Source organism: Nicotiana tomentosiformis, chromosome 5 (genome assembly GCF_000390325.3).
Source record: "Nicotiana tomentosiformis chromosome 5, ASM39032v3, whole genome shotgun sequence".
NCBI lineage: Eukaryota > Viridiplantae > Streptophyta > Magnoliopsida > Solanales > Solanaceae > Nicotiana > Nicotiana tomentosiformis.
This window is the reverse complement of record NC_090816.1, coordinates 4,297,893-4,323,099: the sequence shown is the minus strand read 5'-3', so window position 1 is coordinate 4,323,099 and position 25,207 is coordinate 4,297,893. Positions and strand designations below refer to the sequence as shown.

The 25,207-nt window shown below is 40.4% G+C and overlaps 1 protein-coding gene across 1 annotated transcript in view; it reads left to right on the top strand.

Annotated features, from left to right (window-relative positions):
* The window catches only part of LOC138891855 (uncharacterized), an 80,280-nt gene that overhangs the window by 8,011 nt on the left and 47,062 nt on the right, over positions 1–25,207 (top strand). Inside the window, exons 5-8 of the mRNA XM_070175538.1 lie at positions 9,482–9,586; positions 9,685–10,229; positions 10,329–10,932; positions 24,649–25,193. Coding sequence (XP_070031639.1) covers positions 9,482–9,586; positions 9,685–10,229; positions 10,329–10,932; positions 24,649–25,193 — 1,799 coding nt within the window. The remainder of the gene's footprint in view (positions 1–9,481; positions 9,587–9,684; positions 10,230–10,328; positions 10,933–24,648; positions 25,194–25,207) is intronic.

Below are 25,207 nucleotides of genomic sequence, written 5' to 3'. Positions count from 1 at the left end.
AAAGAATCGATAGAATCCGGTGGCAAGTTGTGATACCAGATCATTGCTCCTTTTGTGAGGGTCTCTCCGAACTTTTTCAATAATACGGACTCGATCTCATCGTCTTCCAAATCATTGCCTTTAATGGCACATGTATAGGAGGTGAGATGTTCGTTAGGATCGGTCGTACCGTTATATTTGGGAATTACGGGCATACAGAACTTTTTTGGGATCGGTTTCGGGGCTGTGCTCGATGGAAAAGGCTTTTGTATGAATTTCTTCGAATCCAGCCCTTTCATCATGGGCGGAGCCCCCGGGATCTGATCGATCCTAGCATCATATGTTTTGAATTTTTTGTCGTTGGCTTCGACTCGCTTTGTGAGTTCCTCGAGCAGTTTAGCAATTTCAGGAGCGGTTCCTGATTTTCGCTCGTTCGGTTTCACTGTGTCGGGCTCCGTTCTGGGGGTTACTTCTCGAAGAAGTGGATTGGAGTTTGGATTACTTCGCATATGAGTTTGGCTCTGCAACTGAGCTATCGCTACTTGTTGGGCTTGTAGCATTTTGAAAATCATGCGCAAACTGACCCCGATTTCCCCCGTGCTGTGGGTGTCTCGGGCTATGGGTCGAGCGCCACCCTGAACGCTTCTTTCCTGCTCGGAACGTTGATTCACTTCTAGAGCTATTCGTGAATTGATATCTACTGGCACTTCGGCTCGAATTTCGGGTTCCTCTATTCGAGCCTCGTTGATGTTGTTGGGTAGCCTTTCGGCCACGGGCACCAAGTTGTTGGTTTCATCCTGAAGGCCGGCTTCGAGGTCGATTGGCAGAGCCATTGCCGACATGAAGCTGTAAGCTGGAGTGTGCTGTATATTTGTATCAAATAATCACTTGTTATCCTTAGCCCCACGGTGGGCGCCAAACTATTTACCCGAAAAATCGAATAACGTTAAATTTATGTATGGTTCTAAGGGCAAGTAGATTCCTTTGATCTGAAAATAACAATACACGTATTTATGGTGCAAAAATAGAAGATGATGAACAAAGATATTTGGCGAGCTTTAGAAAGATAAACACAATGAAATTCTTAATAATAGCCAAAGAGATCCCTTCTATTACAAACTCTCCTGCCTTTTATAGCCAAGGATCACTATTTTATCTATAGCAACATGATGGAATAAATATTACTAGTGGAGGACCCATGATGGTGTGTCTCCTCCTTAATTCCCGCAAAGATTCTCTCCCTTGGTGCGGTTGTAACAGCTTTTTGTCTGTGAACTCGATACCGACTCGAGCTCGGTATCGGATCGGAACCCCGGCCTTGGTTTCGAGCTAGGCGATCACTTTTGGGCATCGATGTTCGGGACCTGTATCGGTCGATGTTACCTCGGTCGATTCGAACGCCCGAGCTCGATGCCCCCATCTCGGAATTCGTTCGGGTCTCTATGAAGATACCCCTCGATTGAAATGCCATCCTCGATCGATCTTCATGATCGAGGATCGGTTTTAACCGTATACACTATTCTTAAATTAGACTGTCATAATCCAGATTAGTCAGGTCACATGAGAGGCACGTGCGTAGAATTAGGCCAATCAATTTCTTATAAACATAAAAGAAACTTGTGAGAAGTGTTGAACTTTAGCCAAATATGTCTAAGAGATAGGAAATAGTGTTTAGCTAAAATTCTATGCCCCTCACAAAAGTTTCTTTTGTGTTTATAAGAAAGTGATTGCTTAACTCCATGGATATTTGAACCCAATTAATCCGATTCATGACATTGACCACTAATACACTAGGTTAACTTAGTATATAAAAAGGGAAAAAGGCAAAAAATTTAAAATTAAAATTTTACCTATGAATCATATAGTCAAATACTATAGGGAATACAGCCTGAAAAAAACAATACTTAACCCATACTACGTCAAGATTTCTATTTTTCTTATAAAATATAAATCACGTACTTATTTATGAGTTTTACTAATCTATTAATATATGATTGTATAGGCTAACTTGTATTTTTTTTTTTTTTATAATGTCCTAAAGTGTCATAAATAGAATCTCAATTACAGGACCAACCATGAAATCGCGGTTCCTAAAACAAGTACGGGAAGTAAGGGAGAGATGGGTCTAGTTTGGTGATGCTTCGTAGTTGGGCTTGGCCAAAAAACAGTAATGTTTGACTCTCTTTGCGTGTCAAAGGAAAGAACGGTAAAAATATGGCTAGTAAGTTTTCAGACCGGTAATTAAAAAATAGTCAGCGTTTATAAAGTCATTAAAAAATAGCCACTATTTTGCTGCAACACGAAAAGTTCCAGCATAATATACTAGAGATTGGTGCACCTTTGTATGAACTTCCAGCATATTATGCTGCAACTCCAGCACACAGAAAGTTCCAGCATAATATACTGAAGATTGGAGCACATGTGTATGAACGTCCAACATATTATGCTTGACCAGTATATTATGCTGGAAGTTGGCATGTAAAAAATTCGAACTCAAGTATATTATGCTGGAATAATTTTTTAATTTTGAACAATATTTTCGTTCAGATTTATCTTTACATGAAAAATGGCTAAATTTCGATTACTTTTGAAATTATGGCTATTTTCAATTACCACTTGTAAATCTGACTATTTTTGAAATTCACCCGAAAGAACGAGAAAATATATAAGTTTTATTTTTTATTTTGATTGAAGTTCAGTTAATTGTCAATTAAAGCACTTATTTTGCATGATCTCTTTACCAGTTTTTTAAAATTGAAAGTATATATCTTTCTTTTTCATAAATATGTCAAAATGCAGTATATAAACTAGCTAGTATTTGGATATTTGGAGAGTCAAACTGGGTTATATACTATTATAAATATATAGGGATGGAGGGCATTTTAGCTATTTCATGTGTGAAGTTGTGAAAAGTATTACTCCGTCCATTTCCAAAAGATTGTCCTAGCTTGACTGCCATAAACTTTAGTAAAAAGGGGAAGACTTTCGAGATATATGATTTTAAATAAGCCATAAGCTATAAAATTTTTGAAACTTGTGGTCTTAAATCTGTCATAGCATTTGTGTGGCTGTAAATGCTTGCTATTTAGCAAATATTGAAATGTGTCAATTTTTTTAAAACAGACTAATAAAGAAATAGTGACAATCTTTTTAAAACATAGGGAGTAAGAAATTTATGAGCTTCTGAATATATTATTCTTTATTACTTTAGATCCTTTCAAATTGGTGTCAGAGCGAAATTTTTCATTTTTTTTACTTCTCTCTGAATCGTTGTCATTGATTCACAAGTACATTAAGGACAAAATTTGATCTTATAAGTAACTTTCAATATCCCCATCTAGAAATATTAGTTTGAAGATTGCAATATACACGATACTAATCAATCCAATAATCAAGCATGCTTGTCTTACCAATTGCAACAATCATTTAAGATATATTTTCTTTTCACAAGAGTGCACCTATAAGCTGCTTCACCAGAATCGTTTTGATCATCAACATAGTTATTATTGTAGTAGCCATTTTATTTTTCGAATATGTTATTATATTTTTAGGTTTATTTACGGGTATTAGAGTTTCTATTTTGTTTCTATGCCTCTACTACCTCAAGATCAATAAGCCTTCGTCAAAGACTTTTGGGATAGAACTGTTATTTATTAGGGTGACTTTAGTTTGGGGTCCTATCATGCTCAGCACATGCCATTGGTACCAACCAACCTACACCCTTATTTCTCAAATATATTAAGCAACTTATTAACCCTTGCCTTTCTTGATTCGCCTTCACCTGTACGGACTATATCAAATACAAAGGCTAAATCTTTCCGACTATCTTTACCACTGTCTGGTCCAAACATAGGATGAGGGCAAAGTATATCAAAATGAGTGGGTAAAACTCGAAGAAAATCACTCTTTGGGTATTCTTTGACGGACAAAACATCAACGAATAATGTGTTCATCTTAAGACTTTGGATTGGAAGTGATCTTAAGACATGCTCAGTGGAAATAACTGAAGTACATAGAAAATAATTGACTCCCTTATTTCTATATAGACCCCTCAACACATAGTATAAGTTAAATTCTATAGTCATTGAATTAGTATAAACATTGATTTTAAGTTAGTTTTATCCCTACATTACGGTGAAACCGATCACAAATGACTTGATAATACAAACACTTTACAAAACCTCAAGAAGAAACAATTGACTACACTTTAAGTTTGTTATGATTTGAAATGCCGGAACTCTATTCCTTCTACTTTTTAGTATTGCTCATGTTATAACAAATATATGTGATTTTTATAAAATAGTTATTTATTTATTGACATGGGATGCACGAGTGACGCACAAGATGCACGTGCGGCGCACACAGACGCTTAATTTATTAAATTTACTTAAGACCTCTTATTAAGGTTTGACTCTAAGCCACCAGTTTTGTTGAACCGCTCTTGTCTCAATACACATAAAGATAATTTATTCGGCTTTAATTTAATAGCTTTCCCCAATCCCCTTTTCTTTTTATTTTCAACATGTTCTACTTTTGTGCTTTTTACTAAGCATCATCGCTTATGGATCAATGACAACAATGGGGTAATTGATGCACGATTAAAATTTAATGTTGAAGTAATCCTAGATCTCCTCACCGAAAAAGTGAGTTCGATGATTGTAATATACACGACACTAATTAGTCCAATAACCAATTACACTCTTATTATCGCACTAATCGCAACGACAACTGAAGATACAATTCCTTGCTGCAAGACTCAAACTATGAGCTACTTCGTCAGAATTATTTTGATCATTAGCACAGTTATTATTGCATTAGTCGTTCCCTTTTTCGAATATATTATGACATTTATAGGCGCATTTACGAGCATTTGTCTGTTTATGTTGTTCCCATGCGTCTACTGCCTCAAGATCAGGAAGCCCTACTCCAGAAGTTTTGGGATATAATTTATGTTTACTGGGGTGATTTTAGTTTTGGGTTATTCTGTTGCCATATATGGCACTTAAGTTTCATTGAAAAACATATAGGTCATATCTATCAAAAATAAAGTATGATTCATGCTGTGTACTTCAAATAAATTAGGTCCTGCTGTGGTCTGGGCTCCTTTCACATGTAATCGTCATGTTACCGCTAAAAATATTCAATTTTGACTCCTAAACAATAACTTTTGGCAGCTACTCCATCTAAAACTTTTAATTAAATCATTTTTGTGTATACAAACCGCATTGTCATTTTTAAGGGTGTGCATAATTTGGTATATACCTAATTATTGAACCAACACTAAAAAATTTAGTATTTGTTATGGTATTTGATTTATGTTTCTTAAAAATATTTGGTATTCGCAAGTTCAATAGTTACAGTTCTTAGTTTAGGTGTCAAATGAAGAAATTGGGCAAGCTTAAGGTGCAACACATGTATTCAATCGAAAAACAATAGTGAATACCAATTCCATACCAAAATACATACAACTTACAATTTATATATATTTATATTATATCATATGTTGTTCGTGATTTTCATTCCTGTGAAGTAGTCCTTGAATCTTCGCTCTTCAGTCCAATAGTCCAATAGTAGGCTCTATTTATGCACCTTTTCAAATATATATATATATATATATATATTTTTATTTTTTATTTTTTTTTTGTTTCTCTTTAATTACTCCCTTGCTTTCAATTTAAATGACATATTTTTCTTATTAGTCTGTTCCAAAAAGAATGACACATTTGTATAATTGCAAATAATTCAACTTTAAACTCTTCATTTTACCCTTAATGAGAAGCTTTTATAACCACACAAATGTTATGGCCCCGCAAAGCTTTTATCCCTTAAACTTTTAATACCATCAGTTTCAAAAATCTTTTTTTTTTCTTAAACTACGTACCAAGTCAAAATTATGGTAGGAAGTTGGGTCAAGAGGTTCTGCTGCTTGTTGGTTGCTCAGTAATCTCCACTGATATGATCCCTTTATGATAATAACTCCTTTTTCAAATCCTCAAAAGCCTTGCCAAACCTTTCCAACTGCTCCATTGCATTCTTATTGTACATAAACAGACCATAGTACAAGTCCGATGTTACAACTCAGAATTTGGGGTTGTAATTTCGGCCAAGAACTGGTAAGAAAGGAGCCTTCTGATGGTCTGACGTAGAGCAGTCTACTCGGGCAACTTGGGCTTTTTAATTTTAAGCATATATAAGGGGGGTATAGGTGCTGAAAGCTCCGACCTGCCTCCCCCATACGTGCTGCCACCGAGCCGTATAGAACGAGCTGCCTTGGGGGTGAACCCCAAGGGCCTGCCTAGATGACTCAAGGGAGTGTCAAAGGTATCCATACGAGTTTGGGAACTCGTATGGGCTGCGCAACGCCTTAGGGCCTGCGTTGGGCATCAAAAGGGCAGTGGAGGCTGCTATTGTGGAACGGCCAGCCCCGCGGGCTGCCGAGTGTTGGAAAGAGACCTCCACGCCGATTGGATACTTGACGCACCTGTCATAGGGGCATCATGTGTCGACTTGTGAGCATGGCTTTGGTTCAGCCATGCAAGCAAGGGTCCGTTGGCCTAAAGGTGCAAGTGTGGGCGACACTGCACTACTTCGAAATGGAAGCGTGCTGCAAGAGGGCTATGTATGGGCATGGTATGAAAGAGGCGCATGACAATGGCCAAGGACTAAAGGTTGCCTTACTCTTTTTTGGACATAAAAATTTTTTCTCTTTTTTCCAAACAATTTTTTTTTTTCGAAATCAACGTTTGTTCATTAAATTTCCAATTTTCACTTGAAGATTCATTTTGAAAATTTTCGAAAATTTGAAAAACTCCAAAAAGCTGTATTTCAAAATTTTCACTCAAATCACTCACAAAACTTCAAAAATAACCCAAAATTATATGCATGTCCAAACACAACTCTAAATTTCAAATACCATTTTCACTTAAAAAAGATTTTCCCCCTATTTTGGAATTTTACAATTCTTATGTCCAAACCCCCACTTAAATTACTCCTACTATATTTTCTTTTATATCCTCTTACTAGAGCATGGAGATTTGTTTAATCCAACTTCAAAAACAGTTTGCCTCATTCCCCTTTCTTTTTGTTGTCAACAAGTTCTGCTCTTGTGCTTTATACTAAGCACTATCACTTATGGATCAATGGCAACTATGGGTTACTTAATGTATGGAGAAAATTTGATGTCAAGTGACCTTAAATTTCCCGACTAGAAAAATTAGTTCGAAAATCGCAATATACACAACATTAATAAATCCAATAACTAAGTACACTCTTGTTGTCTCACCAATTGCAACAGCAATCGAAGATATATTTCCTTTCCGCAAAAGTAAACCTATGAGCTACTTCATCAGAACCGTTTTGGTCATCAGCACAATTATTGTCGCATTAGCAGTTCCATTTTTTGGATATGTCATGACGTTTATAGGCGGATTTTTGGGCGTTAGTGTGTCTATATTGTTCCCATGCCTCTGCTATCTCAAGATCAAGATGCCTTACTCAAGGAATTTTGGAATAGAAGTTATATTTATTGGGATGATTTTAATTTTGGGTACTTGTGTTTCCATATGTGGAACTTATATTTCATTGAAAAACATCATGAAGCATGTCCAACAAAAATGAAGTATGATTCATGTTGTGAAATTCAAATAAATTCTATCCTTTCTTCTTGTTCTTCTTTCCATTCTTGTTTTTCTTCTTTTCTCTTCCAAATTATTGCATAAAGTTCCAGAATTTTATTTGAGCAGTTTGTAAGTTACCTTTTTTTTTCAATGACATATAACTCTGTATAAACATAAACACCTAACCTATTTGTTTACCCGAAAAATCGGATAACGTTGAATTTATGTATGGTTCTAAGGGCAAGTAGATTCCTTTGATCTGAAAATAACAATACACGTATTTATGGTGCAAAAATAGAAGATGATGAACAAAGATATTTGGCGAGCTTTAGAAAAATAAACACAATGAAATTCTTAATAATAGCCAAAGAGATCCCTTCTATTACAAACTCTCCTGCCTTTTATAGCCAAGGATCACTACTTTATCTATAGCAACATGATGGAATAAATATTACTAGTGGAGAACCCATGATGGTATGTCTCCTCCTTAATTCCCGCAGAGATTCTCTCCCTTGGTGCGGTTGTAACAGCTTTTTATCTGTGAACTCGATACCGACTCGAGCTCGGTATCGGATCGGAACCCCGGCCTTGGTTTCGAGCTAGGCGATCACTTTTGGGCATCGATGTTCGGGACCTGTATCGGTCGTTGTTACCTCGGTCGATTCGAACGCCCGAGCTCGACGCCCCCATCTCGAAATTCGTTCGGGGTCTCTATGAAGATACCCCTCGATTGAAATGCCATCCTCGATCGATCTTCATGACCGAGGATCGGTTTTAACCGTATACAGATAGCCCCCTCGTTTCTTGAAAAGGAGATGACGAGAAACGATGTGATTTTCCTAAGGTTCGACCGAATCGATAATGACGTTTCTATCGGCTTTGACTATGACGTGCGTGATAACTATCCCATCGATTTGGTTTTATTGAGGTATTTAATGCTTGTCAGTCGGTGGTCGGCCACCGCTTGAAACGAATCGCCATGCCTTATAAATGGTTTTCACATATAATTTTTTCCACTTTTGTGCTTCCTCTTTTCCCAAATTCTCTTTGATTAGTTTCTCTTATTTCGTTGCTTTAGTGCCGCTTATACCAGGGTTTCAGTGTTGTCCCCTCTTTCACCTTTCTTTGCGACTTTTTCTTCTCGTATTAATAGCGAAAACTTCAAAAATCGTACCTCACAAGGAGAAAGCTTCTTCCTCACGGCCGTGTGACGATAAGGCGCCGACCGAGTCGTCTGTACAGGATTATATTTCCGGCCCGTGTATTTTAAAAGCTGATTTTAAGGTGGAGAATCCTTCGTCCGTTCCGGGTCGGTGTGAGCACGTATCGATGTATATGTGCTCTATAGCGGAGGTTCACCTCGAGGCCGTCAGGAAAGACTGCGGCTGGGGTTCTGAGGTTGTGTTACAAATCTCCTCCTCCGATGAGAGCGTCACTACCTATGTGGAGGGATTTCTAAGTGTTTACACCTATCCCTTTACATTGGGAGCTGTTGATCCCGTGACTTTTGATTTCTGCAGGAGATATCAGGTCACCCTCGGCCAAATTCATCCTTCCTTATGGCGTATAGTCATCTTATTGCGTTTCTTCTCTATCAAAGCCGGAGGGTTGGATTTTTCTCTGAGCCACCTTATACGACTGTATCGGCCTCAGATTTATCGTGGACTTATTAGGCTATGTCGTCGGGCATCAAAGGCCTTGATGTCGAGCATCGATGAAGATAAGGATCGAGGCTGGATGGGTTGATATGTTCGAGTGAGGACTTGTGATCTTATCCCAGAGGAAAAGATGTCGTTTCCTGAAAAATGGAACTTCGACCGTAAGTGATCCGTGTTTGCTTTTCGTGTCTTTTTCCGTGTTTGCTAATATTATTTTCTGATGTCCAGCTGCACCTTGGATGCCACAAGCTGTGCCTGACCTCGAGGATTGGGTTCGAAAGTTAGCCTCGACTTCATCCTATGCCGAGCGCGCTTGGCGTGATTTGGCTAAAGGTAGATGGGAGGCCAAGAATCATGGTGAGGTTTGGTTCCTGTTTTCCTCGAGGTATATTCTGCGTTTATTTTGTTATCGATTTTTCCCTTGTATATAGGTGTAACTAGGGATGCCGTTCTGCGGCCTTTGAGCGGTGATGAAGGCAATAAGCCCCCGGTCCCGGAACAGGTAAAAGAAAAGAAACAAAGGGCTTCCTCTCGGTCGGAGGACCCTAAGCCCAAAACTCGAACGGTGAGGAGAAAAATTATTGCCCTTTCGATCGACTCGGTCCACCGACTGAGGGAGGAAGAAGAAGAAGATAACTCTTCGGCTTTGGTAGTCCGACCTACGGGGGCAGTCGAGGTTGTTAGAGCTGCTGAGCCGATGGCGGCCGTGCCCATCAGGGTTGGTTCCGAAGTCCTAAGTCTCGATCGGAGTACTCCGAGTGATTTGCTCGGGGCAATGGCAATGGGTCATTCACCTTCCCTTCTGTCTTTTTCTGAGGAGGCGTTGAAGGAGGCTCGAGAGCTGAAGACTCCCGATATTGGCACTGGCTCAGGTGCAGCGGATCCTTTTAAGGATTGTTTTACTGGTGTTGATGACAGTTCCGATATCGGTGATGCTTCTCTTTTGTTAGAGGAAGCTCAGCGTTTTATTACTCGGGTAATGATTCTTCCGTACTTGTCTTCTTTGTTCTTTTTCATACTTGGCGGTTCCGATATCGGTGAGCTTTCGAGTTGATGACAGTTTCTAACCATGCAGGCCATCGGTAGGTTTCGAGTTGATTTTAGCCAGTGTGAGGCCGAACTCCGGAAGGTCCTAGGTGAAAGAGATGACCTTCAGCTTCTTTGTAGCAAAAAGGAGGAGGCTATAAAGGATCTTCAAGCGGATTTGGCTAAGGTTCGTGAAGAAAGGGTCGAGCTCGATCAACAGGTGAGCCTTGTTCTATTAAAGTATGGATTCGACTCGACTGTGGAAGTTAACCATCCGTTGTCTCAATTGCAGCAAATGATCGAGAGGATCAGGCTACTTCGAGAGGAGGTCGATCAAATCCGGGCCGAATGCAACCAGTGGAAGGAGACTATTGACCGCCTGGTAGTGGAGAAAGAAACCATCTTAACAAAGTTATTATCAGCCGATGTTCAGCTTCGAAACGTCAAGCAAAAGGTGTCGGTTCAGACTAAGAAAATCGATGAACTTGAGATACGACTTGCAGAGGCTAAGGCGGAGGCCGAGTCGTCGAAAGTTTTGGCGGATAAGTCTATTGCTGTATATCGAGCTGATGCTGAGGCCGCTCAGGTGGAGGCCCGGGAAGCGGCGAAGATTGCCGATGCTCGAGCTCATTGGGTTGCCGAACTTGTTAAGTGTAGATCTCGGAGGGAGACCCTCAAGGAGATTCATGCTCGAGGTTTCGATCTTACCGAAGAGGTAAAAAAGGCAAAAGAGCTTGAAGCAGAAGCTGAAGCCTTGGCTTCTGATGATGATGACGATGATAACGATGATGGTAGCAAAAGCGGGTCCGAGGGTGAGGAAGACCCCAGCCCAGAAGCTTAGAGTCTAATTCTCATTACCTGTAAATTAATTACGTAGGCAATTTTGTATATATATATATATAACAAGGTCGATTTTTCTTGTTGAGTCGATGATTTAACGTAAACTCTGAGTAAACATAGCTTTTTTAATGTTTCAAATTCGAATGGGTCCTTGTTTGAACTTGGCAGCCCGTAGGCTCGATGGTCGACTGAGTATTTCGAACTTGATATAGGAGTAGCCCGTAGGCTTAATATTCGAGTAATTATTTTGAACTCGAGATAATGTGGTAGCCCGTAGGCTTAATATTCGAATGATTATTTCAAACTTGAGATAATGTGGAAGCCCGTAGGCTTAATATTCGAGTGATTATTTCGAACTCGATGTTAAAGTAACCCGTATGCTCGACGGTCGACTGAGTATTTCGAACTTGATATAGGAGTAGCCCGTAGGCTTAATATTCGAGTGATTATTTTGAACTCGAGATAACGTGGTAGCCCGTAGGCTTAATATTCGAATGATTATTTCAAACTCGAGATAATGTGGAAGCCCGTAGGCTTAATATTCGAGTGATTGTTAATTCTGGTTGCATAATAAATCTCAAGGTGCAATCTAATATGAGCATGGTTTATTTTGACCACTTTGGCTCTAACAATTTTTCCTCTATTGTTGTGAGAAGTCTTTGTTGCGTCTAAACTCAATGTATTTGAGGCCCTGGTGCCCCCCCTCCCCCCGGTATTCGAGGCCGTTCGGGCTAAGGGTCGAAAAGCCTCGGATACTATTTTGAAAGCGCAGCACGATCGATGGTTGCCTCATTAAAAACCTTGCCGCAAATAACCCATTTGGGAAAAAGCCGGTCTAAGGAAAAAAGAGTGCAACTCGTGCTCTTGAGTAAAAGAATACTTCTGTTCTTTGTTCGAACTTCTGTACGGGACAGTTGAATAAGGTCCGACCTTAGCAGTAGTACCATTTTAGATGTGATACATTCCAACTGCTTGATAGCTGTTTGCCGTTTATGATGCCGAGCCTGTACGATCCTTTCCCAAAGTGCTCGAGCACCTGATACGGTCCTTCCCAATTTGGTCCTAGTTTTCCTTCGTTTGGATTTCGAGTATTGATGGTGACTTTCCTTAACACCAAGTCCCCTGGCTTGAAGTGGCAAAGTTTAGTTCTTCGATTGTAATACCTTTCGATTCGTTGCTTTTGTGCGGCCAACCGGATGAGGGCAGCTTCTCGTCCTTCGTCCGATAATTCAAGGCTAGTGTTCATAGCCTCGTTATTCGATTCTTCCGTCATGAATCGAAATCTGGGACTAGGCTCTCCGACTTCGACTGGTATCAATGCTTCAGAGCCATATACTAAGGAGAATGGGGTCGCCCCTGTACTAGATTTCGATGTTGTTCGGTATGCCCAAAGGATTTCGGGCAGGATTTCTCTCCATTTTCCCTTAGCGTCGTTCAATCTTTTTTTCAGATTTTGAAGAATAGTTTTGTTTGTTGATTCGGCTTGTCCGTTTCTACTAGGATGGTATGGGGTTGCTAGTATCCTTCTTATTTTGTGGTCTTCGAAGAATTTTGTGATTTTGCTGCCAATGAATTTCTTCCTATTATCACATAATATTTCCGATGGTATCTCGAATCGGCATATGATATGATCCTACAAAAAGTCGATAACCTCTTTTTCTCTTACTTTCTCGAACGCCTGCGCTTCAACCCATTTAGAAAAATAGTCAGTCACAAACAAAATAAATCTGGCTTTACCTGGGGTTGATGGTAGGGGGCCGATGATGTCCATTCCCCATTTCATGAATGGCCATGGCGATAGGACCGGGTGAAGTTGTTCTCCGGGCTGATGGATCATTGGAGCAAACCTTTGACATTTATAGCATTTACGAACAAATTCTTTTGCGTCTTGGCCCATATCGATCCAATAATACCCTGCTCTGATCACTTTTCGAACTAACATGTCAGCACCGGAGTGATTGCCGCAAGTGCCCTCGTGTACTTCCCGGAGGATGTAATTGGTATCTCCCGGACTTATGCATACCGCCATCGGTCCATCGAATATTCTTCGATATAACGTTCCGTCCGCAGCCAAAGTGAATCGAGCAGCTTTGGTTCTAAGGGTCCTGGACTCTTTGTGGTCTGAAGGGAGCTTTCTGTCTTTTAAGTATTCAATATAGTTGTTTCTCCAATCCCAGGTTAAGCTAGTAGAATTTATTTCGGCGTGCCCTTCTTCGATTACAGATCTTGAAAGTTGAACGACAGTTTCCGAGTTCAAATCATTCACCTCGACCGATGATCCCAAATTAGCAAGCGCATCGGCCTCGTTATTCTGTTCTCGTGGAACATGTCGTAGACTCCATTGTTTGAAATGGTTCAAATTGACAAGTAGTTTGTCCAAATACCTTTGCATTCTGCCTTCTCGGACTTCGAAGGTTTTGTTTACTTGACTCACCACTAGCAAAGAGTCGCAATTGGCCTCAACGACCTCCGCTCCCAGATTTCTAGCTAGCTCGAGACCTGCAATTATGGCTTCATACTCGGCCTCGTTGTTAGTTAACCTGATAGTTTTAATAGCTTGCCTAATAATGTTACCCCCGGAACATTTTAAAACTATGCCTAGCCCGGATCCCTTTACGTTCGAAGCTCCGTCCGTAAAGAGGATCCATGCCCTCGTTGATAAATTTGATTTTAACAGTAGTTCTTTTCGACTGCGGGTACGAGGGTCGGCATGAAATTGGCCATGAAGTCTGCTAAAATTTGAGACTTGATGGCTGTTCGTGGTCGATATTCGATATCGTACCCGCTGAGTTCGATGGCCCATTTGGCCAATCGGCCCGATAGTTCAGGCCTATGCAAAATATTACGAAGTGGGCAGGTGGTTAATACGCATATGGGGTGGCATTGGAAGTACGGTCGTAATTTCCTAGAGGCGCTAACCAGCGCAAGCGCCAATTTTTCCAAGGCGCTTCCCCCAATGTCCGACTTACATAGTAAACAGGAAATTGCGTACCTTCCTCTTCTCGAACCAGGACACTGCTTATGGCGACTTCTGATACTGCCAAGTACAGGTAAAGTTTTTCGTCGGATTTTGGAGTATGCAGCAGTGGTGGGTTCGATAGATATCGTTTCAGTTCTTGTAACGCTAGTTGGCATTCCGGTGTCCAAGCGAAGTCGTTCTTCTTTTTGAGTAGAGATAAAAATTTGTGGCTTCGATCTGATGATCTCGAAATGAATCGGCCTAAGGCTGCTATTCTTTTTGTTAACCTTTGGACAGCTTTCACGCTGTTCATGATGGTAATGTCTTCGATGGCCTTGATTTTATCTGGGTTAATCTCGATTCCCTGATTTGACACCATGAAGCCGAGGAACTTACCCGAGCTGACTCCGAAAGAACATTTTTCGGGGTTGAGCCTCATGTTGTATTTCCTCAGAATATCGAACGTTTCCTACAAATGGGTCAAATGGTCCTCTGCGCGCAGGGACTTGACTAACATGTCATCAATATAGACTTCCATTGATTTACCTATTTGTTCTTCGAACATTCTATTTACTAGGCGTTGATAAGTAGCTCCTGCATTTTTTAGCCCGAAGAGCATTACGTTATAACAATATGTTCCGTATCTGGTCACAAACGAAGTCTTTTCCTGGTCTTACGGGTTCATCTGGATTTGATTATACCCGGAATAGGCATCGAGAAAAGTAAGGATCTCGTGGCCGGCCGTGGCATCGATCAAGTGATCGATGTTGGGCAGTGGATAAGAATCCTTTGGGCATGCTTTGTTCAAGTCCTTGTAATCTATACACATTCTAAGTTTGTTTTCCTTTTTAGGCACTACGACCACATTGGACAACCATTCGAGGTATTTTACCTCTCTAATGGATCCTATTTTGAGCAGTTTAGTTACCTCATATTTTATGAATGCGTGCTTCACCTCCGATTGGGGTCTTCTTTTTGCTTCACCGGTCTGAATCTAGGGGACACACTTAGTCGATGTGTCGTTATGTCCGGTGGGATTCCTGTTATATCTAAATGGGACCAAGCAAAGCAATCGATGTTATCGATAAGAAATTGAATGATTTTCTTCCTGAGTTCGGGTCTTAAACCCCTTCCCAGGTATACCTTTCGTTCGGGTCAGTGATCGATCAAAATGATTTGCTCCAATTACTCAATAGTTGATTCGGTGGCATCGGAGTCATCGGGGGTCACGAAGGATCGAGGGATCCACTGATCACTATCTTCTTCGATGCTGTGTTTATCTTGCTGGGTCAGGGCCGATGTCTTTGGTTTCTATTTGGCGTTCCGGTCTTCGACTGTGCCTCCTTTTGAACCCGATCCATTCACTGGCATTTCCTTTATTGGTTTTGCTTCCTCGATGGAGAACATTTCCTTTGCGGCTAGTTGTTCTCCGTACACTATTTTGACACCTGTCAGTGTTGGGAATTTGAGGACCTGGTGTAGGGTCGAAGGTACAGCTCTCATGTTGTGGATCCACGGCCTTCCGAAAAGGGCGTTATATCTCATATCGCCTTCGATCACGTGAAAATTTGTTTCCTGAATTGTTCCGGCGACGTTTATTGGTAGGGTTATCTCGCCTTTGGTGGTTTCGCATGCCATATTGAATCCGTTTAAAATCAAAGTTGCGGATACGACCCGATGTTGTAGGCCGAGCTATTTTACGACCTTCGATCTGATGATATTGGCCGAGCTACCTGGATCAATTAACACACGCTTAATTTTAATTTTATTCATGAGTACGGATATTACCAGTGCATCATTATGGGGTTGGATGATTCCCTCTGCATCTTCATCATTGAACGATAAAGTCCCTGAGGGAGTGTAATCTTGAATTCGAGATCGCTTTTCCCTCACAATCGACATTTTAGCGCGTTTGAGCATAGGTCCCTGAGGGGTATCGACGCCGCCGATGATCATGTGAATGATGTGTTGTGGCTCTTCTTCTTCGTTTTGCTTGCTGAAGTCCTTGTTTTTAAAATGGTTCTTTGCCCTATCACTCAAAAATTCCCTGAGGTGCCCTTTGTTAAACAAGCGGGCTACTTCCTCTCTTAATTGTCTGCATTCTTCCGTTTTGTGACCATGGGTGCCATGATACTCGCATATTTGATTGGGATTCCTTTGGGTCGGATCGGTCTGCATGGGTCGAGACCATCGGGTATCTTTGATGCGTCCGATGGCCGATACGATGGCGGATGTATCGAAGTTGAAGTTATATTCCGATAATCGAGGAACTTCTATAGGATCGGCCTATTTATCAAAACCTCTCTTGCTCATAAGTCCCCGAGAATTTTGCCCCCGATCATATCTGTGGTTATTCCTAACTGTCTCATGCGCCGAACCGTGGTTCACCCGATCTGTGACGTACGGTTGATATCGGTCTCTGTTTGACCTTTGTTCTCTGTTGGTTTCTTTCAGAATTTTAGTGGTTGCGCGGTTCTGACGTGTGGGTTCATACGGGAATCCCAATTGATCATCTTCGACCCTGATTTTCGACTGATACAGATTATGTATATCCGCCCAAGTTATTGCAGGGTATTCGATCAAGCTTTGTTTCAACCGTCGTGATGCTGTCGAACTCAGTCCGTTCAACTCTTGGGTGAAAGCTTGTACGGCCCAGTCATCTGTGACTGGTGGCAAATCCATGCGTTCCATTTGAAACCGGGATACGAATTCCCTCAGTATTTCGTCACCCCTTTGTTTTACTTTGAATAGATCCGATTTCCTCGGTGCGACCTTTACGGCACCAGCATGTGCTTTTACGAACGAATCTGTTAACATGGCAAAAGAATCGATAGAATCCGGTGGCAAGTTGTGATACCAGATCATTGCTCCTTTTGCGAGGGTCTCTCCGAACTTTTTCAATAATACGGACTCGATCTCATCGTCTTCCAAATCGTTGCCTTTGATGGCACATGTATAGGAGGTGAGATGTTTGTTAGGATCGGTCGTACCGTTATATTTGGGAATTACGGGCATACAGAACTTTTTTGGGATCGGTTTCGGGGCTGCGCTCGATGGAAAAGGCTTTTGTATGAATTTCTTCGAATCCAGCCCTTTCATCATGGGCGGAGCCCCCGGGATCTGATCGATCCTAGCATCATATGTTTTGAATTTTTTGTCGTTGGCTTCGACTCGCTTTGTGAGTTCCTCGAGCAGTTTAGCAATTTCAGGAGCGGTTCCTGATTTTCGCTCGTTCGGTTTCACTGTGTCGGGCTCCGTTCTGGGGGTTACTTCTCGAAGAAGTGGATTGGAGTTTGGATTACTTCGCATATGAGTTTGGCTTTGCAACTGAGCTATCGCTACTTGTTGGGCTTGTAGCATTTTGAAAATCATGCGCAAACTGACCCCGATTTCCCCCGTGCTGTGGGTGTCTCGGGCTATGTGTCGAGCGCCACCCTGAACGTTTCTTTCCTGCTCGGAACGTTGATTCACTTCTAGAGCTATTCGTGAATTGATATCTACTGGCACTTCGGCTCGAATTTCGGGTTCCTCTATTCGAGCCTCATTGATGTTGTTGGGTAGCCTTTCGGCCACGGGCACCAAGTTGTTGGTTTCATCCTGAAGGCCGGCTTCGAGGTCGATTGGCAGAGCCATTGCCGACATGAAGCTGTAAGCTGGAGTGTGCTGTATATTTGTATCAAATAATCACTTGTTATCCTTAGCCCCACGGTGGGCGCCAAACTATTTCCCCGAAAAATCGAATAACGTTAAATTTATGTATGGTTCTAAGGGCAAGTAGATTCCTTTGATCTGAAAATAACAATACACGTATTTATGGTGCAAAAATAGAAGATGATGAACAAAGATATTTGGCGAGCTTTAGAAAGATAAACACAATAAAATTCTTAATAATAGCCAAAGAGATCCCTTCTATTACAAACTCTCCTGCCTTTTATAGCCAAGGATCACTACTTTATCTATAGCAACATGATGGAATAAATATTACTAGTGGAGGACCCATGATGGTGTGTCTCCTCCTTAATTCCCGCAGAGATTCTCTCCCTTGGTGCGGTTGTAACAGCTTTTTGTCTGTGAACTCGATACCGACTCGAGCTCGGTATCGGATCGGAACCCCGGCCTTGGTTTCGAGCTAGGCGATCACTTTTGGGCATCGATGTTCGGGACCTGTATCGGTCGATGTTACCTCGGTCGATTCGAACGCCCGAGCTCGATGCCCCCATCTCGGAATTCGTTCGGGTCTCTATGAAGATACCCCTCGATTGAAATGCCATCCTCGATCGATCTTCATGATCGAGGATCGGTTTTAACCGTATACACTATTCTTAAATTAGACTGTCATAATCCAGATTAGTCAGGTCACATGAGAGGCATGTGCGTAGAATTAGGCCAATCAATTTCTTATAAACATAAAAGAAACTTGTGAGAAGTGTTGAACTTTAGCCAAATATGTCTAAGAGATAGGAAATAGTGTTTAGCTAAAATTCTATGCCCTCACAAAAGTTTCTTTTGTGTTTATAAGAAAGTGATTGCTTAACTCCATGGATATTTGAACCCAATTAATCCGATTCATGAAATTGACCACTAATACACTAGGTTAACTTAGTATATAAAAAGGGAAAAAGGCAAAAAATTTAAAATTGAAATTTTACCTATGAATCATATAGTCAAATACTATAGGGAATACAGCCTGAAAAAAACAATACTTAACCCATACTACGTCAAGATTTCTATTTTTCTTATAAAATATAAATCACGTACTTATTTATGAGTTTTACTAATCTATTAATATATGATTGTATAGGCTAACTTGTATTTTATTTTATTTTTTATAATGTCCTAAAGTGTCATAAATAGAATCTCAATTACAGGACCAACCATGAAATCGCGGTTCCTAAAACAAGTACGGGAAGTAAGGGAGAGATGGGTCTAGTTTGGTGATGCTTCGTAGTTGGGCTTGGCCAAAAAACAGTAATGTTTGACTCTCTTTGCGTGTCAAAGGAAAGAACGGTAAAAATATGGCTAGTCAGTTTTCGGACCGGTAATTGAAAAATAGTCAGCGTTTATAAAGTCATTAAAAAATAGTCACTATTTTGCTGCAACACGAAAAGTTCCAGCATAATATACTAGAGATTGGTGCACCTGTGTATGAACTTCCAGCATATTATGCTGCAACTCCAGCACACAGAAAGTTCCAGCATAATATACTGAAGATTGGAGCACATGTGTATGAACGTCCAACATATTATGCTTGACCAGTATATTATGCTGGAAGTTGGCATGTAAAAAATTCGAACTCAAGTATATTATGCTGGAATAATTTTTTAATTTTGAACAATATTTTCGTTCAGATTTATCTTTACATGAAAAATGGCTAAATTTCGATTACTTTTGAAATTATGGCTATTTTCAATTACCACTTGTAAATCTGACTATTTTTGAAATTCACCCGAAAGAACAAGAAAATATATAAGTTTTATTTTTTATTTTGATTGAAGTTCAGTTAATTGTCAATTAAAGCACTTATTTTGCATGATCTCTTTACCAGTTTTTTAAAATTGAAAGTATATATCTTTCTTTTTCATAAATATGTCAAAATGCAGTATATAAACTAGCTAGTATTTGGATATTTGGAGAGTCAAACTGGGTTATATACTATTATAAATATATAGGGATGGAGGGCATTTTAGCTATTTCATGTGTGAAGTTGTGAAAAATATTACTCCGTCCATTTCCAAAAGATTGTTCTAGCTTGACTGCCATAAACTTTAGTAAAAAGGGGAAGACTTTCGAGATATATGATTTTAAATAAGCCATAAGCTATAAAATTTTTGAAACTTGTGGTCTTAAATCTGTCATAGCATTTGTGTGGCTGTAAATGCTTGCTATTTAGCAAATATTGAAATGTGTCAATTTTTTTAAAACAGACTAATAAAGAAATAGTGACAATCTTTTTAAAACATAGGGAGTAAGAAATTTATGAGATTCTGAATATATTATTCTTTATTACTTTAGATCCTTTCAAATTGGTGTCAGAGCGAAATTTTTCATTTTTTTTACTTCTCTCTGAATCGTTGTCATTGATTCACAAGTACATTAAGGACAAAATTTGATCTTATAAGTAACTTTCAATATCCCCATCTAGAAATATTAGTTTGAAGATTGCAATATACACGATACTAATCAATCCAATAATCAAGCATGCTTGTCTTACCAATTGCAACAATCATTTAAGATATATTTTCTTTTCACAAGAGTGCACCTATAAGCTGCTTCACCAGAATCGTTTTGATCATCAACATAGTTATTATTGTAGTAGCCATTTTATTTTTCGAATATGTTATTATATTTTTAGGTTTATTTACGGGTATTAGAGTTTCTATTTTGTTTCTATGCCTCTACTACCTCAAGATCAATAAGCCTTCGTCAAAGACTTTTGGGATAGAACTGTTATTTATTAGGGTGACTTTAGTTTGGGGTCCTATCATGCTCAGCACATGCCATTGGTACCAACCAACCTACACCCTTATTTCTCAATTTAAATGACATGTTTTTCTTATTAGTCTGTTCCAAAAAGAATGACACATTTGTATAATTGCAAATAATTCAACTTTAAACTCTTTATTTTACCCTTAATGAGAAGCTTTTATAACCACACAAATATTATGGCCCCGCAAAGTTTTTATCCCTTAAACTTTTAATACCATCAGTTTCAAAAATCTTTTTTTTTTTCTTAAACTACGTACCAAGTCAAAATTATGGTAGGAAGTTGGGTCAAGAGGTTCTGCTGCTTGTTGGTTGCTCAGTAATCTCCACTGATATGATCCCTTTATGATAATAACTCCTTTTTCAAATCCTCAAAAGCCTTGCCAAACCTTTCCAACTGCTCCATTGCATTCTTATTGTACATAAACAGACCATAGTACAAGTCCGATGTTACAACTCAGAATTTGGGGTTGTAATTTCGGCCAAGAACTGGTGAGAAAGAAGCCTTCTGATGGTCTGACGTAGAGCAGTCTACTCGGGCAACTTGGACTTTTTAATTTTAAGCATATATAAGGGGGGTATAGGTGCTGAAAGCTCCGACTTGTCTCCCCCATACGTGCTACCACCGAGCCGTATAGAACGAGCTGCCTTGGGGGTGAACCCCAAGGGCCTGCCTAGATGACTCAAGGGAGTGTCAAAGGTATCCATACGAGTTTGGGAACTCGTATGGGCTGCGCAACGCCTTAGGGCCTGCGTTGGACATCAAAAGGGCAGTGGAGGCTGCTATTGTGGAACGGCCAGCCCCGCGGGCTGCCGAGTGTTGGAAAGAGACCTCCACGCCGATTGGATACTTGACGCACCTGTTATAGGGGTATCATGTGTCGACTTGTGAGCATGGCTTTGGTTCAGCCATGCAAGCAAGGGTCCGTTGGCCTAAAGGTACAGGTGTGGGCGACACTGCACTACTTCGAAATGGAAGCGTGCTGCAAGAGGGCTATGTATGGGCATGGTATGAAAGAGGCGCATGACAATGGCCAAGGACTAAAGGTTGCCTTACTCTTTTTTGGACATAAAATTTTTTTCTCTTTTTTCCAAACAATTTTTATTTTTTTTCGAAATCAACGTTTGTTCATTAAATTTCCAATTTTCACTTGAAGATTCATTTTGAAAATTTTCGAAAATTTGAAAAACTCCAAAAAGCTGTATTTCAAAATTTTCACTCAAATCACTCACAAAACTTCAAAAATAACCCAAAATTATATGCATGTCCAAACACAACTCTAAATTTCAAATACCATTTTCACTTACAAAAGATTTTCCCCCTATTTTGGAATTTTACAATTCTTATGTCCAAACCCCCACTTAAATTACTCCTACTATATTTTCTTTTATATCCTCTTACTAGAGCATGGAGATTTGTTTAATCCAACTTCAAAAACAGTTTGCCTCATTCCCCTTTCTTTTTGTTGTCAACAAGTTCTGCTCTTGTGCTTTATACTAAGTACTATCACTTATGGATCAATGGCAACTATGGGTTACTTAATGTATGGAGAAAATTTGATGTCAAGTGACCTTAAATTTTCCGACTAGAAAAATTAGTTCGAAAATCGCAATATACACAACATTAATAAATCCAATAACTAAGTACACTCTTGTTGTCTCACCAATTGCAACAGCAATCGAAGATATATTTCCTTTCCGCAAAAGTAAACCTATGAGCTACTTCATCAGAACCGTTTTGGTCATCAGCACAATTATTGTCGCATTAGCAGTTCCATTTTTTGGATATGTCATGACGTTTATAGGCGGATTTTTGGGCGTTAGTGTGTCTATATTGTTCCCATGCCTCTGCTATCTCAAGATCAAGAAGCCTTACTCAAGGAATTTTGGAATAGAAGTTATATTTATTGGGATGATTTTAATTTTGGGTACTTGTGTTTCCATATGTGGAACTTATATTTCATTGAAAAACATCATGAAGCATGTCCAACAAAAATGAAGTATGATTCATGTTGTGAAATTCAAATAAATTCTATCCTTTCTTCTTGTTCTTCTTTCCATTCTTGTTTTTCTTCTTTTCTCTTCCAAATTATTGCATAAAGTTCCAGAATTTTATTTGAGCAGTTTGTAAGTTACCTTTTTTTTTCAATGACATATAACTCTGTATAAACATAAACACCTAACCTATTTGTTTACCCGAAAAATCGGATAACGTTGAATTTATGTATGGTTCTAAGGGCAAGTAGATTCCTTTGATCTGAAAATAACAATACACGTATTTATGGTGCAAAAATAGAAGATGATGAACAAAGATATTTGGCGAGCTTTAGAAAGATAAACACAATGAAATTCTTAATAATAGCCAAAGAGATCCCTTCTATTACAAACTCTCCTGCCTTTTATAGCCAAGGATCACTACTTTATCTATAGCAACATGATGGAATAAATATTACTAGTGGAGAACCCATGATGGTATGTCTCCTCCTTAATTCCCGCAGAGATTCTCTCCCTTGGTGCGGTTGTAACAGCTTTTTGTCTGTGAACTCGATACCGACTCGAGCTCGGTATCGGATCGGAACCCCGGCCTTGGTTTCGAGCTAGGCGATCACTTTTGGGCATCGATGTTCGGGACCTGTATCGGTCGTTGTTACCTCGGTCGATTCGAACGCCCGAGATCGACGCCCCCATCTCGAAATTCGTTCGGGGTCTCTATGAAGATATCCCTCGATTGAAATGCCATCCTCGATCGATCTTTATGACCGAGGATCGGTTTTAACCGTATACAGATAGCCCCCTCGTTTCTTGAAAAGGAGATGACGAGAAACGATGTGATTTTCCTAAGGTTCGACCGAATCGATAATGACGTTTCTATCGGCTTTGACTATGACGTGCGTGATAACTATCCCATCGATTTGGTTTTATTGAGGTATTTAATGCTTGTCAGTCGGTGGTCGGCCACCGCTTGAAACGAATCGCCATGCCTTATAAATGGTTTTCACATATAATTTTTTCCACTTTTGTGCTTCCTCTTTTCCCAAATTCTCTTTGATTAGTTTCTCTTATTTCGTTGCTTTAGTGCCGCTTATACCAGGGTTTCAGTGTTGTCCCCTCTTTCACCTTTCTTTGCGACTTTTTCTTCTCGTATTAATGGCGAAAACTTCAAAAATCGTACCTCACAAGGAGAAAGCTTGTTCCTCACGGCCGTGTGACGATAAGGCGCCGACCGAGCCGTCTGTACAGGATTATATTTCCGGCCCGTATATTTTAAAAGCTGATTTTAAGGTGGAGAATCCTTCGTCCGTTCCGGGTCGGTGTGAGCACGTATCGATGTATATGTGCTCTATAGCGGAGGTTCACCTCGAGGCCGTCAGGAAAGACTGCGGCTGGGGTTCTGAGGTTGTGTTACAAATCCCCTCCTCCGATGAGAGCGTCACTACCTATGTGGAGGGATTTCTAAGTGTTTACACCTATCCCTTTACATTGGGAGCTGTCGATCCCGTGACTTTTGATTTCTGCAGGAGATATCAGGTCACCCTCGGCCAAATTCATCCTTCCTTATGGCGTATAGTCATCTTATTGCGTTTCTTCTCTATCAAAGCCGGAGGGTTGGATTTTTCTCTGAGCCACCTTATACGACTGTATCGGCCTCAGATTTATCGTGGACTTATTAGGCTATATCATCGGGCATAAAAGGCCTTGATGTCGAGCATCGATGAAGATAAGGATCGAGGCTGGATGGGTCGATATGTTCGAGTGAGGACTTGTGATCTTATCCCGGAGGAAAAGATGTCGTTTCCTGAAAAATGGAACTTCGACCGTAAGTGATCCGTGTTTGCTTTTCGTGTCTTTTTCCGTGTTTGCTAATATTATTTTCTGATGTTCAGCTGCACCTTGGATGCCACAAGCTGTGCCTGACCTCGAGGATTGGGTTCGAAAGTTAGCCTCGACTTCATCCTAGGCCGAGCGTGCTTGGCGTGATTTGGCTAAAGGTAGATGGGAGGCCAAGAATCATAGTGAGGTTTGGTTCCTGTTTTCCTCGAGGTATATTCTGCGTTCATTTCGTTATCAATTTTTCCCTTGTATATAGGTGTAACTAGGGATGCCGTTCTGCGGCCTTTGAGCGGTGATGAAGGCAATAAGCCCCCGGTCCCGGAACAGGTAAAAGAAAAGAAACAAAGGGCTTCCTCTCGGTCGGAGGACCCTAAGCCCAAAACTCGAACGGTGAGGAGAAAAATTATTGCCCTTTCGATCGACTCGGTCCATCGACTGAGGGAGGAAGAAGAAGAAGATAACTCTTCGGCTTTGGTAGTCCGACCTACGGAGGCAGTCGAGGTTGTTAGAGCTGCTGAGCCGATGGCGGCCGTGCCCATCAGGGTTGGTTCCGAAGTCCTAAGTCTCGATCGGAGTACTCCGAGTGATTTTCTCGGGGCAATGGCAATGGGTCATTCACCTTCCCTTCTGTCTTTTTCTGAGGAGGCGTTGAAGGAGGCTCGAGAGCTGAAGACTCCCGATATTGGCACTGGCTCAGGTGCAGCGGATCCTTTTAAGGATTGTTTTACCGGTGTTGATAACAGTTCCGATATCGGTGATGCTTCTCTTTTGTTAGAGGAAGCTCAGCGTTTTATTACTCGGGTAATGATTCTTCC